Source organism: Phaseolus vulgaris, chromosome 5 (assembly GCF_051622355.1).
Source record: "Phaseolus vulgaris cultivar YP4 chromosome 5, ASM5162235v1, whole genome shotgun sequence".
Taxonomy (NCBI): Eukaryota; Viridiplantae; Streptophyta; class Magnoliopsida; order Fabales; family Fabaceae; genus Phaseolus; species Phaseolus vulgaris.
This window is the reverse complement of record NC_143502.1, coordinates 43,316,258-43,332,411: the sequence shown is the minus strand read 5'-3', so window position 1 is coordinate 43,332,411 and position 16,154 is coordinate 43,316,258. Positions and strand designations below refer to the sequence as shown.

The 16,154-nt window shown below is 32.0% G+C and overlaps 1 protein-coding gene across 4 annotated transcripts; it reads right to left on the bottom strand.

The window, feature by feature from the left end:
* Positions 1-8,871, bottom strand: LOC137836059 (protein TOPLESS). Of its 4 annotated transcripts, none has more exons than XM_068644876.2 (26): positions 8,652-8,871; positions 8,040-8,176; positions 7,745-7,924; positions 7,537-7,650; positions 7,311-7,469; positions 6,624-6,801; positions 6,405-6,528; positions 6,182-6,291; positions 5,909-6,074; positions 5,682-5,791; positions 5,518-5,587; positions 5,338-5,411; positions 5,155-5,250; positions 4,984-5,079; positions 4,705-4,832; positions 4,348-4,582; positions 4,102-4,263; positions 3,935-4,027; positions 3,603-3,749; positions 2,387-2,497; positions 2,109-2,288; positions 1,899-2,027; positions 1,719-1,814; positions 1,351-1,539; positions 1,103-1,269; positions 1-458 (listed from the first exon to the last, which is right to left on the bottom strand). In XM_068644876.2, exons 2-26 carry the CDS (start codon positions 8,117-8,119, stop codon positions 254-256), a joined length of 3,399 nt encoding a protein of 1,132 aa, XP_068500977.1. In that variant the 5' UTR covers positions 8,120-8,176; positions 8,652-8,871; the 3' UTR covers positions 1-253. The 4 variants fall into 4 exon arrangements, with proteins under 4 accessions (XP_068500977.1, XP_068500979.1, XP_068500980.1 ...); XM_068644878.2 differs by having other exon boundaries at positions 6,182-6,225; positions 8,652-8,869; XM_068644879.2 differs by having other exon boundaries at positions 6,182-6,225; positions 8,279-8,839.
* Between the last annotated feature and the right edge of the window lie 7,283 nt (positions 8,872-16,154).

Here is a 16,154-nt window from a genome sequence, read left to right as displayed (position 1 = left end):
TTCAAACTTGAGAACTTCTGCCTCTGCAACATTAGACTTGAAGAAAAATTTCACATATTTTTTGGCAATTACAAGGTTGGTCCATTGTTCTGGCATGTGAGTGTTCACAGAGGCCTGACAACACAATGGATAGAGAGAAATGTTGGATCAACTAATTCAGAGACTGTCCTGCATTAACATAAGTACATACCTAGTTCTTGAAATGGCCAGCAAGCCAAGTATGTAAAAGAAACTTGTCTTTGGCTGACATGGATCATCTCTGAGCTTCATCTGAAGAAGCTCCAACTGAAGTAGCTGCCATATTGCTTGTTGATCCATTCTCATTGGGTGGAGGCACACCCCATTTGCCTTCAGACTCAAGGGGTTCAAAGACATGAACTCCACCATCAGACAATCCTACAGCAAACTGATTTGGTTCTTGAGGATGTGCAGCAATAACAAGTGGTTGTACATTAGAACTGCACAGCACAATAAGGCAATTAGTATTCAACTAGTACTGCACAAAAGATTGTCAGTTAATATAAAACAATCAAATTCCAAATTTAGAACAATCTTCATGAAGAATCAATGAATTGTAAGTAATGTTAATTAGATTAGATTCGCTTTAGAGTAACTCCCTTTTCACCTCTTTATAGAGAAAACAATAAAGGAAGTAAAACATACAAGTATTTTCCTTTAAAATCGTTTATAATAAGCATGAAATGATATTTGCATATCCATATTGTCCCAGTGTAAAGTTAAAATTGAAATTCATTCGGTCCGGAAGTTTGAAGAACATGTATTTCCAAAGGATATTGATAGCAAAGAAATGTAAAATGTTCACAACTTGAATGAGGTTTTGATTTTAAAAAACAGATTAACTAAATGAAACAAGAATAAAAGTTGAAGAACTGCTTGGGATTTTCAATGACTTCAAACTCAATTGCTTCAAGAGAAAAAAATGGAAAAGTATCCCAAATTCACAGTTTCAAAAAAAAATCTACCAAATAAGTTCATGTTTGGTAAAATGTCAAAAGTTAAAATTGAGAAAACTAAAAATCATTAATAACTTGTGACAAGTATCATCCAAAGTGTTATAGAAGTCTATCAAATGAAGCATTACCTGACGCTGGCTGAAAGATAAGCAGAAGGATTGATTCGACAACGTAATCTAAGGTTTGAAGCACTAAATACACACACTGTCGCGTCTAAAAAGCTGGCATATATGAGCTGGCTATCACATGAGAAAGTTGCATGTGATACTGGGGCAGCTGATTCTCGCGGGAACCACTACAGTTTATGTTTCATACATTAGACAAGAACAAAATTAATTATTTACAGTTAACAGAAAACTGAATTTAATAAACTAACCTGCTTCAAACATTCTAGTTTTGTTGCTTCATAAATGGCAAGCTGAGTTTCATGTACAACCAAGAAGCGGATCTGATCCTGATGAAACTGTACACGGGTATCTGCCTGAGCTGGTGGAGTTCTGCCGGCCGGAAGTTGCAAGAATCTAGATTTCTGCTTTTCCCATCCGTCAGTATTCCACACACAAAGCTGCACAATAAATAGAAATGGCTCTAAGAACTGAAGAGGAAATGCATTACCAACAGCATGCTCAAAGGGGGTCCATAATTGATGACAAAGTAGTTAAAAGACACTAAACTAAGACTTTTAATTCAATTTAATCATAGAAAACATAGAATTCAGAGAAAAATCTAGGGGACAATTATTACCTGAGCATCTGCCCCAGATGAAACTAGCACATTCAATACATGAGAAAAAGCAAGACCAGTTATTCTTTTAGTATGACCTTTGAGTTTACTTTTAACCTGCAAAGAAAAAAGAAAACACATTAACACCTTATTGCTTAGATAAAAGACTTGGCAGGAAATGTTTATGGGCAGCAATGATACCTCATCCACACGGACATTATATATTTGAATGGAAGAATCGTCCATGCCTATAGCAATAATATTATTATCCTGAGGATGGAAAGCAAGAAAAGTTGCGGCAGGTGGTGGAGGCATGAATGTGGTCATTGTCTGTACTTAGCCAAGAAGATTGAAATTGGTTAGTTGTAAACCAAATGCAGTCTTGAATAATGACCATGGGTCATAGCTCACCTTAAAAGTCATCATATTGAACAGAGAAATCTTCCCTCCTGATGCTGACATTACATAAGAATCATTTTTTGACAGAGCAAAGCAGGGAACGGCATCCTCAGTATTGCTATCAGTAAGGTCATTGGTCATCAGAATGCCACTAGAAGGTTGCCACAACTGGGGCTGCACAGTAGCAGAGGCCTACAAAAATAAATATAATCAGAATAAAATTCCTATTCCCAATTATATGACTAGAGAAGAGCGATGTCTGAAGAGTAATAATTTGCACGTTCCCACACCTTGCCAGTTGAATTACGGTCACTTCGCTGCCATTTCCAGAGCAGATGAATGGCATTTGAAGCTAATGCTAGAATAGCATTACCTGAATTAGTATATATCAACCTTGATATCTGTAATAACAAAGATAAAAGTAAAATCAGAACGTCAGTTTTGGAGGGTGTATCAGCTTACAAGCCGGAAATTTGAAGGTGGTCTTAACATAGTATTCATCAGTAAAATGAAATGAAGGACACATGATAGAACCCGTGACATTGATGGGTTGGAAGAGGTCCAATTGCAAAAATAAAGTTTTACTACAGAAAGGACCAGAAGACCAACTAGGGCTGTTAATGCAAGGAGAGAATTTAGTAAATGTGGCATAGAGCATTTATTGTGAGATAGGGGAGTTAGTTATGTTTCTATCTGGTTTATGGTGCTGTAGTGTGTAAGGAAGTAGAAGTAAGTGTCAAGTGCATTGAGTGCTGCCTCTGGATCTGTGTTTATTTCTTAAACAGTGTGCTTGCTAGAATAAATAAAAAATCATTATTCAGAGGCGGTGTTCAACCGTCACAATTGCCAGAGTTGTTCTTTCTTTTTGATTGGGGGGTGCAAGCAAGGGAGCGGAATGCAGGAATCATTAGAATAGAAAGAGTGCGAGTAAGAAGATGAAAGGCAGGGAGATTAGGCAATCACATGTAGTGAGGGGAGGCTTGCGCTGTGAAAGAGAAGGTTTCTTAAAAACCACACCACACACACTCTTGCTACTGATAATCCTACTTACACATACAGTTGTTACTTCTGCTACTACTACCACAGATCACAGCTTACTGCTACTACTACCACAGATCACAGCTACTGCTACTCATACACACACAACACAAGCACAACTATTGTATCTGCTACTCCTGCTTCTACTGCACACACAATCAGATGCTACTGCTACTGCTACTACACGCATCATGTGCTACCAGGCTTTGACATGAATATATTGATCACAAAGTACATTGCAGATAGAAGAGCTACTAGTCCACAAATAGAAAAATGAAAGAAATATTAAAAAGGAAATACATGTACATAATACCTATACGCTGCTCTTTTGTTGTCAAATTAAAACCATGTTCATCGAAAAAGGAAAATTTCAATGTAATTAAAATGCCATGAAAATTGGAAAGGATACTTGATATGATTAATCACATGAACACCTTTTAAGAAAAAATACAGTTAGTAAATACATACCTTGTTCACTCTAACATTCTCAGGTAGCTTCAAGGATCTACATTGAGATTGTTCATTGATTTCAGTGAGCTTCCATATCTTTGATTTGTCATTGGATTCTTCACTAATTCTAGGTTTAACATCACCCATGTTTCGAGCATCCCCATTCTGGTAAGTTAAAATTGACACATAGTAATGACAATAAATATACATTATAACAATTAAAGTGAGAACCCTAATCCGCTTTCACATCAGGATAGGAGTTGGATAATAAGCAACAAAAATAAATCATAAAAAAACAGTGGCATTCAAGTAAATAAGATCCTACTGATACAAAGACAAGATAAGCATACCATCGCAGTAATCGCGACAGATGAAGCCCTCTCTGCAAGTGCAGCACTAGTTGCTGCAGCGGCGGCGGCAGCTGAAATTGGATTTATTGCAGGCTGCCACAAGTATCATGTCAGACTAGGTTTAATTAACAGGAGGAAAGGGAAGTATCACATCTATACAAGTCTACCTTTGTCATGGCTTCTGACGTTCTAGATGTATCATATAAAGAATTCTCTAAAGTACGTAACAGACGAATACCATCTCCATTGGCTAAGATTTTGATTCCATTTTCATTTGCAGAAACAGCTAAAAGAGCTCCATCCTTGTTAAAACGGATGCGTGGGCTTGCCTAGAATTAAGATAACATATAACAATTAGCAACTACTATTTCTAGATAATGGCTATCCAAATTGTAATAAAATAATGAACTTACAGGGAGACCCCCATCAGCATCAACAGTTGTCAAAAGCTGAATATTGTCCATGTCCCAGAATTTAATGGAGAAATCATCACCTGCAGCCAAATATCGATTTTTGGTTGTATCAAATTGTACAACACCCAAAGATCTTTTGCGAAATCCTTGATAAGTCCTTTTCACAGCTCCTTCACTTTCATTCCACTCAACAATAGAGGATTCCCCCTCCTTACTTGTCCCACATGAAAAAAGTCTATAAAATACATTCAAGCCAAGAAAATGTTTCAGCAGAAATAGATCAAAACATATAGTATAATTCAACAATACAATAAGATTCAGATTTAGAATACAAATAGCCATGGTTAGTATTTAGACCTTGTACCATCAGCACTGTAGGCCATGGTTGTACACCAACGACCAGGGGCTTCATAATCAACACGAGATCCCAAATTATCATACAGCCATGCTTTTATCTTTCCATCTAATGCTGTGGAAAAGATGAACTATAGCATATAGAGTTTCAACAAGAAAACAAATTAGTACCGTAGTCAAAGGATTTTCTATGGGGCACTCTACCAATAGAGATAAAGGAATCATATAGAAACAAACAACTCAACCAACATTTTCCCATTGGGTAACAAAGTCAACATCTACCTGAATGTTTTCTTTATAATGCGGACAGACAGAATAAACTGGAGCCTCATGACCTTCAAAAGTATACTGTTTTGCACCCGAAGCAGCATCCCAAACCTTAAGTTGAATAACTTAGTTAGAGACATGTTATCTTGATATCAAAAAACTAAGCTCAAGATATGAAAGACCTACCTTAATGGTCTTATCGTCACCACAGGTAATGACACATAGCTGCTTATTGGGGTGGGAAAATGCTAGATCATTTACTCCACCGACATGAGCATCAATCTAGTAAAGTTCACAAGTAAACAATTACAAAAAGGGGTAAATAAAACCTAAATTAAGCAAGATACAAGTATTTGCATGCCCATATACCTCCAAATGCTGTCTAGCTTCATCCCCACCATGGTAAGAGTATATCTGAACAATGTGCCTTGAGTAAGCAACTCCTGTTTAGCAGAAAAACTCATGAATGAGTGATTCCTTTAGTTGACTTCTGACAATATATATTTCTTACATCTCCATAAAAAACTTGAAGAATTAAAAAGATTTTACCGAATAAAGCCCCATCAGGACTCCAAATAACACGGTTGACAGAAACGCCTGGATCTTTGACAAGAGCAGCCTGAATTGATTATGATTAGTTTTCTTTTCAGTCAGTGCAAACTAAACAATTCTGAGGGTTTGTTAATCAATAAATAAAGGTGAGAAAGGACAACCTGAAAGGGCATTGAACAAGCACTAAGATCCCACACTTTAAAGTTCCTCATGAGCAACCGCTCCCTAGAGCCCACTTCCCACAAAGCAATGTCCCCCACATTCGTGCCAACTGACACATTGCATCAAGAAAACAAAGTTCAGTCAATTTCCAGCATGATTAGTAAATAAATACATATAACTAAGAATCATGTCAACACTAACAAAAGGCCTTAAAAGAGTAGCAGACCAAGAAGCAGTGTCTGTTGAACTGGATGAAAGTCCATGCTCATAGGAGACGAGCCTTGGTTCAGAGTTCGCATGACAGTCTTTGGCAAGTCGTCAGGCGCATTAAAAGCCTGACCATGACCATGACCAGGGAATGTAGCTGACAGAACATTGACAGGAAGATTTACCTGCACAAAATAAACACAGATTCATAGCAGAACCGTGAAAGTTAAATAACTTGCATTGCTGAGTTCCAAGACTATATCAGATGTTTCAATAAATGAAACCAGATTACCTCATCTGATATTCCCATTGGTCTCGTTCTCTTAGAAACATGATCTGAATCACCAGACGGATAGTCAACAGAAGGATTAGTTGGAGGGGTCCTAGGGTGCTTCAAAGCAGCTTAAAAAGGCAATAAAACATTAGGGCTCGAAGATTATAAACCAAACATGGCATCCTAAGTACAACTAGTCATTAAGAGTTAGAGAATGAAAGAAAGCAAAAGAATATAATACCAGGGATTGATGGTGCACCAAGACCTATAGCTCCACCAGAGACTGCAGGATGTGCTACAGTTGTTGGATTTGACATCCAACCAGCCAGGGGTGTTGGCACCGGTGCTGGAGTAGGTTGAAAAGGCTATACATATGACAGAGACCAGCACCATAATAAGAACCAAAACATAATAACATATCATACAACTCCTATTAAACCAAATCAGTTCAGTAGCCCACCCCATGAGCACCAAGAGGAGGAAATCCTCCAGCCTTTGGTAATGATCCTAGAAGTGGATTGCTAGCAGGGGATGGAGCCCGTGCACCATTTGGTTGTCCACACGAGTGATCCACAAAAAGTGTTTTTATATCTGGATTTGGCCGAGGATTCTTACAAAGTTGATGTTGCCAATTCAAGCTGAAATTTAATTTGAAACAGGAAAATAAAAAGAAAAGGAAAAATCTCAGTTATCCCATCATATAAGATTATCTAATCAGTTTTAAATAGCATTTACAGTGCAAAAGCATAAGCAGTAGCCCATCTACATGCAGAAGCTCCTCTGCATGCAAAATGATCCAACAAAAAGAAGAATTGAAGCAAGAACTAAGCAGTCAAGTATTAGCGGATATAATCAAAACATTCTATGAACAAAATTACAATGGTGCCACGCATCCCATCACTGATGAAAAATGCAATAGGGTTTCAATGGTCAGAATATTGGATAAATATAGCATGAAGCATGTGTACACCAAATAAAACAGAAAAATGTAAACATGGAAAACAGCTTATGACCTCCTTCAATTGTAACTTTTACACAAAGATACCAAAAGCAATCTAAGGCCTATAACATATAGCAGAAAGTTATTACATGTAGAGCATAAAGTTGTATGTTTATTGACATTATTTTAGACCTTCAAATGAATTACCTTTGATTGATGAGAGTCCGTAACCTTGAGTTTTTAAGGTTGGGAAATTGCAATTTATCGCGAAACAAGGGATTGGCCTCAATCAATTTCTTGAGTTCAACCAACATGATTGCCCTTGCAGACTTCGTATCACCATACTTGGACAACTGCTCGTTTTCCCTATAACAAAAGAAATCACTTTCTGTCTCTTACACAAGTTTAACCAATCTACAAATTATATCCATACCTAAAATTCTCCAATGTCAAAAGCTGTGTGATTTCCTTAAACAGTTCTTCATTAAATGTGGCAAACACTTTCAAATCCTTCACTAATATTTCTACAGCCTTGGACCGATCATGCCTACCAAAATATTAATTAAAAAAACAGCAGAAGTTCAATACTCATAAGAGAATATTAAGTACATAATACATTTGTGAACTTGTTGAGAGCTTACTTATCCAATGCCTCCAGGTACTTCTGCTTCCTTATCTCAAAAAAAATCTTCATAGAATACCTATTGTCATCTACTTTGGTGAAACCAGATAGGTATCTCTCAACCTCATCCCAATTACCGTTGTGCACTTCATCCTCAAAATATTTCATGTTAAAGAAAAACCCAGACTCCTGTTCAAGCCTAGTATTCAAAAAGAATAATAATTGGTCAAATAATTAATGTGATAAACACTAATCAACACTAGTAGAGATGACAAACAATAAAAACAACAAAATTTAAATGGAAATAACCCCACTTGTGAACAGTTTCTTTGAACTTTTCCTCATCGAGAAACTGCAGGATTAAGAACACCAACTCCCTACTGAGAGATGACATCGTAACTGCCTCGCCCTCGATCAGACAAGAACCAAAGTGAGCAACTATAAACTAGATCTGCGGACAAAAAAGACATTCAAAAAATGAGCAGTTAGAGAAATTGCACGCCGACCAGGTACGAGAAAACCACAAAAAAAATGCAGATAAGAAAATCAAGACCGAGAGTGAATCATTTGACTAGCCCCAGCAAAGCATTCAGGGAAGAAGAGCTTCCATGTCCGAAAAAATCAACCAAACCAGAGCGGGGAAAGAAGGTTTTAGGGGCAAAAACAAAAGGGCAAAAGAAATTGAGTGTTTCCCTTAAGATCAAAGCTTGAGAACGAAAGCGGCTTTAATCCCACAAGGGAATCCAAGATGCAAGAGAAAAAAAAAAACCATAAAGTGTTTTATAAAAGGAAAGAAAAGAAGGAAAAGTCGAAATTAAAATACACATAAAAGCTACAGACTTTAACACACAGCAGATTCGGAAACTGAAAGAGAGAGAGAGAGAGAGAGAGAGAGAGAGAGAGAAAGGGTTTGGAGAAGCTCTCACCTTCAACCCTCAGTCACATGGGAAGCAAGGTCCCCCGAATATAGAACGCACCACCACACCACACCACAACAAGAGAGAGAAACCCCAACACCAAAGACCAAACCTTTCTCTTCTATTCCACTTTCTCTCTCCTGCAACAAATGTCCTAACACTCACTCTCTATCTCTAATTACCAATCTCTCTCTCTCTCAATATATATATATATATATATAGGACACATGAACTTGCTCAAATAGGTTATTTTATATAAGACGCGACAGGGAAGGGAGATGATAAGCCATCGTGCTTATTGATACGGGTTATCACCATTCCCGATAAGCTATAAGAGAGCGACACTGGCTTATCTTTCAAGTTCAGTTTCGTGTGGGTCCCACTAAGCCGGCTTCATTTTGTCTAAATTATCGGCTCGGAATCTGGAGCTGACAGCTGTCCTTCGGCTCGGTGTAAAAGTTTAGGAGGGTGATGTTTACCTACTCCCACACCTAGGGTTTTGCATCTGATCCGAACCGTTAGTCAGATTTTCACTGGTCGGAGAAGGAGATCGTAGGGTAGAATTTAGTGAAAATATTTGGGCGAAGGAGGGGATAATTCCCAGAAAGCCATTTTCACTGGGTTCAGATCCCCCGGGTAACGACAAAGTTTCTCGGACGGGTCCCAAAAGTGTTTGGGCTCAGTGTTTGGGGAATATTACGGTGTCTGCCACGGAGAAATGGCACTTATTGTATCACGTGATACGGCGATACAGTTCATGATTGCAATACGATATATTACGAGATGAGATACGAGTTGGAGTAAAGATTCGCGAGATGAGAGTTAATAAAGTAAGTGAAGTGAATTTAATGTGTGGCGAGAGCGTGTGTAGGTTATTGTCCCTGTCAGATGTGTACGTTCACCTCTTTCCCAAAACCAACCATAAAATGCGCTAATTCAATTACAATTTATTTTATATTTATTTTTTTCTTTTATAAAAAATAAAATACACTTTTGTTAATATTATCTAAAAAATAGAAAAATATTGAATAATTATGCCATTAAATATTAAATTTTCAATTTGAATAGAGATAACTAAAACTAGAAAAATTTAAATTTTAAAAAAATTCATTAATTAAAGATAAGATTAATTTATTATAATGTAAATGAATAAATTTAAGACAATTTTATAAAATTAAGGTAAATTTAAAATTTATTTCTTAAAATAATATATGAGTTATTATAGTTTATCATTGTCAGAGTTTCTTGAATGTTGAATTGGGAATGCTTTTAAAAAATATTCAGAATGTATTTAGTGCAATTCTGGCAATGTAATTAATTATTTTTCTTAATTCTGATAAAATAATTAATATTTTGAGATATAAATTAAATAAGTATTAATGATTATTAGTGGGGTTTGAATTTGTGGTCCATTGGGAAAGAGTCTGCTTAATTAACTACTATCTTTGACTCAATATTTAATGTTATGATTCTGATTATGAATAATAATTAATGTATTATTTTAGTTCATGAGAATTAAAGGGAAGCAAGCACATGAATCTTGAAACACTGGAATGTGTTTTTAACAGCAAAATCATCCAAAAAAACAAATAGTACTTATTTATGAATAAATATTAATATTAAATATTAATTATCAAAACTAAATTATGAGTTCTAAATTCAATAAAAATAATAATAATATTTTCTGAATTCAGCAATTGGTATATTTAACTTTTTTCAGTAGGCCAAGTTTCTGGTCAGAGAACAAATCTAGCTGGCACTGTCAAAAAATGAGACTTTTAAGAATAATTATATATCTTTTAACAGTTTTTATTTTATTTTATGGTGAGAATATTAAATTAAAAAGAAAATGCGTTTTATGAAATAAAAAAGATATTTTGTAGTGGTTTTTTGGCAACTGTCCAACATTTAATATATTATATTTATATAATTTCAAAAATCTATAATGGCATTAATTATTTATAATAAATTATATCATTATTGTTTCCTAAGCCTTAATTAATTTACTTATGTATTTATGTGATAAGGAAATAATATAATAAATAATTAATTAATAGAAATATTATAATATGAAAATGTATTGAAGTTGCAAAAACACATAAAAGCATTAGAAATAAGCAAACAAGTGGCATGCATTGATATGATATATATGATAATGCACTAAGCTGTTTCTAACCAATCATAACATTTTATTCTTATTAGCTGCCACTTGTTCATTCACATATAAATATTTATAGGTTAATGAATATGCATGTATTCTTATTAGCTTCATTCACATGTTTATACGTTAATTAATATGCATGTATTCTTATTGGTTGTCACATTTGTTTTTTTATTGAAAATAGTAGAAAATAAAAGCATAATTCAATTTTACATTGATTATATCATCAAGATTTATCAACTCCTATGTGATATTATAGGTTGAGTGGTATAATAACGATCTGATAGTTAAAAAATTCTTATATGTGATTTTAATTAATATCATATATTAGGAAGTGAACTTTAGGTATAATTTTATCTTACAAAATTTGTTCATAAGGTGAGATTTTTACCCATTATATACTATGGAATGAAGAAGAGAGATAGTATCGCGCATTTATACATTAATAAATATGCATGTATTCTTCTTACCAGCTACATTCATTTTTTTATTCAAAAATATTGGAAAGGTAAAGCATAACCCAATCTTACAAAATTTCCTCATAAGGTAAGGTTTATATTCATTTATATATTATTACACCTTCGAGACTTGTTAACTTGTACGTGATCCACTACAAAAAAAATCACGAAATAGAAATCAATTTTTAGAGACAAAAAATAATTAGTTGTTATAGTGACTAAATTAGAAACAGTTTTAGATACTAAAAAAATTTTGGTTTCTAAATTAGTTTATATTATTGTTAAATGGTTTATAATTTGGTGTCTAATTAACAACCAAGGTTTTTGCTACCAATTATTTATATTCTAAATCTGGTAGCAAAAACCTTAGTTGTTAATTAGACACCATTTTAGAAACCATTTAACAATAATAGAAACTAATTTATAAACCAAATTTTGTTTAGTCTCTAAAAATGTCTCTATTTTAGTTACTATAACAACTAATTGTTTTTTGTCTCTAAAAAATGTTTTTTATTTCATGATGATTTTCTTACGATGATACTACACAATGAGTAGTATAGTTTAGTTACTATAACAACTAATTAATTATGGTTTCTAAAAATTTGTTTTTATTTCATGATTTTCTTGTAGTGATACTATACAATGAGTGGTCTGACAATAATCTGATAATGAGTGACTTGATCAGTCCAAAAAAACTCCTATTATGATAAATTCTATATGACTTTAATATCATATATTAGGAAATGAATTTTAAAATCTGTTGATAAGATGAGATTTGTATCTATTTATATATTAGAAAATGACGAAGAAGAGAGATAGAAGTGTTGGAGGAGAAAAAGGTAGTTGACAAAAATGTATGGGAGTGGCCCCTCTAAAATCGTCCATAACAAGAATGGCCAAAATAATAATGACAGAAGCCATGCTACACATTTTGAATTGAAATGCATGCCTTCCCCACCTTTCTTCCTTCCTACCAAATAAAGCAACACATAATAAGTGCTTTTATACGTTATGTATTTATTGCCATCACAACACTGTTTTGGATTTTATAAAAAGAAAATTGAGGAAATGAGGCACTTACCAAAGGAAAGAAAGAGAAAAAAAAAAGGCAAAGATTCGAAGGAGATTGAATTAATAGAGAAGAGTGTGGAAATGAGGTAGACTCCACAAACCACTAACTAAGCTCAACATTACTCACCACCACACACTACACTTTTCAACCAATCCTCAAAAACACACACATCAAAACAACAACATTATTATTATTATTATTTCTACTATTATTATTTTTATTATTATTATTTATACCCTCTAAAGTTCAACATGATAAGGTGTTAAAGAGAAAAAAAATTCCATATTACATATAATTGTTTATAACATCCTTATCACCAATTTGATATAAATGATTATATTAAGAACTTTCGTAATTAAAATAAAAGTATTTCAAATAATTGGATGAATTAAAAAAATTCCATATTACATATAATTGTTTATAACATTCTTATCATTTTTTCTGCACCTTCATACTTTTTTTAATTCTTACAATACTTTTTTGAATACGATTCAGAGTGTGATGTCTTCTTTTTCATTATCAAATGATTATAGTTGGTCATGAACATTGATAGCTGGGTAAATTTTGTGATATTTTTAATGGTTGTGATTGTGTTTTTGTTCACTTATTTTATATTTTTTTATAGAACTCATAAAAATCTATAAAAAAACCAATGAAGTAAAAAATAGAGTACAACAATAAAAAAAAAACAATATATATATATATATATATATATATTTACACAGAAAATTTTAAATACAACGAAACTTCTCCCAAACATTCTCAAAGAAACTAACGGACAATAACTAAAAAAATAATAAAAGTGTTATGATTGGAAGAGAGGTATAAAAATGTGGGGTACAACTAAGATTATTTAAAAATAAGATTATATTTGTAAAAAAAAATTAAAAAATAAAATAAAATTGACTTTTTAGGGTAGAGAGATAAGGTAATGTATAAAGAATATATAAATGAATGGATGACGTAAAAAAAATGAATGTGAGATGAGATGAGGAAAAAAGAGAGGTCCATTTAGAAATGACATCGAGAAGGTACAAATTAAAGGAATCGTGCAACATGCCTCAGGTGGGTCCCACACATTCTCTCTCTGTCTCAAGCGCTTATGAAAATACCTCTTCACCTTCTTCTTTCTTTCCTCCACTGCCCTCACCGAATACCACTCGCTCTTTCAGCGCGTGTCCTCAACTCCTTCCTTCTTTCTTCTTCTTCTTTCTAAATTATGTTTTAATTTAATAAGAATTTATAAAAGTAAATTAACAATACAAGATTGTCACGTTGAATTATACTTATCTTACTGTTCTACAATAAATCCATTAATCACGTGACAATTAGTTTCATAAACAATAATACTAATGAAGTAAACAAAAAAATTTAAGATCAATGTTTGGAGATTCTTTAAACGCCAATCTTTTTAACATTAATTTTGGAGATTTTAAAGTATATTTATTGTTATAGAAAATCAATTTACATTTTTATATTTTACTTTTACATGGAATAGGTTTCTACATTTCAATTAATAAATTTGTTTTAACAATTAAAATATTTAATAAAAATGTTAATGTTACTATCCACGATGTATCAGACACAATGGACCAAATAAATCATTTTAAATCAATCATGAAAAATATTTATTTGTTACAAAAATTGAAAGATACTTGTGTACATAAATCTTTATTGTCAATTTATATAATTCATAGTTATATAATATATAGATTTGTATATTCGTATCCTATATTTTAAAGATTATATTTATCTTCGTGTTTGTGTCTATCTGTGTCTGTATTACATAGTTCACGAGAGTGTTACGTAGATATTTCATTCCTTCTTTATTTTTCTTCTAACTAATCATTTTTATTTTTAACTAGCGAAAACACATGCGCAACCGCGCCTGTGTATCTGCATTTTCCTCCTTTACTTAACTTTCACAATGATAGAAATTTAACATATATATAAATAAATAATTTCGGATTAGTAAAAAATGAAAAACAAAAAATAACATGTAAAATTAAAATGATTAATTGATTAAACAACATTTTTTTTTCTTATTCGATTTGAGTATGTTTTCTTCTTCAAGATTTTTCTCTTTTTCCATTGATAGTTTTAGGATCAAAAAGTGTGATGATGTTTAAGTTAAAGTTATGATTGACTTATTTTATGATAGATACAAAAGAATAATAGTAGTTTGGAGTGAAAAAAATGATTGAAAATGAATATTATTTTATTTGATAAGTAAGATTTGATGTAAAAATGTATGAGAGTATGTTCTCATTTTCTTCCTATTATTGCCTACAAAACTGTACATTAATATTAAATTAAAAAATAACAAAATATTTTATTATATTAATAAAATAAAATATATTAAATAATGATAGAATGAAAATAAATCAGTCTTAAAAAAAAACGGTTATAATACAAAATTCAAGGTATAGATAATAATGAATAATATTTTTTTTCCACTATGAAACATATGTTTTGAAGTCCCCTGCAGTTCGCACCGACAATTATGAAACGTGTTCGTTTTCGAAATGGCTCAATTTCAAAGCATTATCCTATTAATATTTTATTTATTTATTTATTTATTTATAACTTACACAATTGAATTGGAGAGATTGGTGTTGACCAGTCAACCATAGCATACTCTACTCTACCACCATTCTATTGCTTACACGTGCCCAATTTTTGCTTAAACATAAGTTAAATACAAAAGGACAAATTTATGGGTTGAATATCTCATCTAAAAATTAAAAATGAAATTCATTTTAAAATAAAAATACGAGAGATAAAATACATTTATTTTCAATAAAAAAGTTAACTAAGAATTTTATAATTAGGATAAAGAACCAAATATACAATTTACCTTTTTTATTATTTTCAAATATTATAATAAATATTAAATTTTAAACTTTTTTTAAAATATATTAAGAAGTAAATTTTAAGTTTAAATTTATAAAAATTAGTTTATAAGTCAATGTTTGCGTCCACTTCTATTTTATTATAATAAATTTTATTTTAATACTATATTAGAAGTAAATTTTAAGTCTAACTCAATCTTATAAAATCGGCTTATAAGATAGACTTTATTGAAGATCTTACATCGATTAAATATTAAAGCATTTCACAGTATATACGTGGATGCAAATTTTACTTTATAAACCAGTTTTATAAAGTTGAGTTAGACTTAAAATTCATTTTTTAATAAACTCTGTATTCATTTATATATTATAAGATATTTTTATCTCTATTTCATGTAGAATCTTTAATATTTATGTAAAATTTAAAAAATATAATAAAACATTTATTTTGTTGTCATGAAAAGGAGTCCATTGATGTTATTGTCACCATCCTTGAACTTGAGAAAAATGGTGATTAAAAAGGAGAAACAAATAGATATTATTAGATCTTATATCCATCAATCATTTTCTATATACTTATAAAACCCATTGTTGAATAAAGTCAAGATAAATGATTTTGACTGATGAGGAAAATATATAATTTGCTTTTTTTATCATAACCCACACTACTCCATCACTTCACTAGCTTTCTCCTTTTGCAATACCCTATTTTTAAAACTCTGAATTATATTTTATATATATATTTGGAATTTTAATATGGAGTTGCTAATTTTTTTTAAACTTATTAGTAGTTTTAAGTTGATGACAAATATTTTCTGATTTTATTTAAAAATTAATATCATTATTAGTGAGTGCTGTCACTAGTGATCTCAGCAGTGGCAATACTATTTAATTATTAGCAATAATAATAATAATATTATTATTATTATTCTAATTTTCTCTTTTTTCTTGACGCGCGAATGCGTGCGT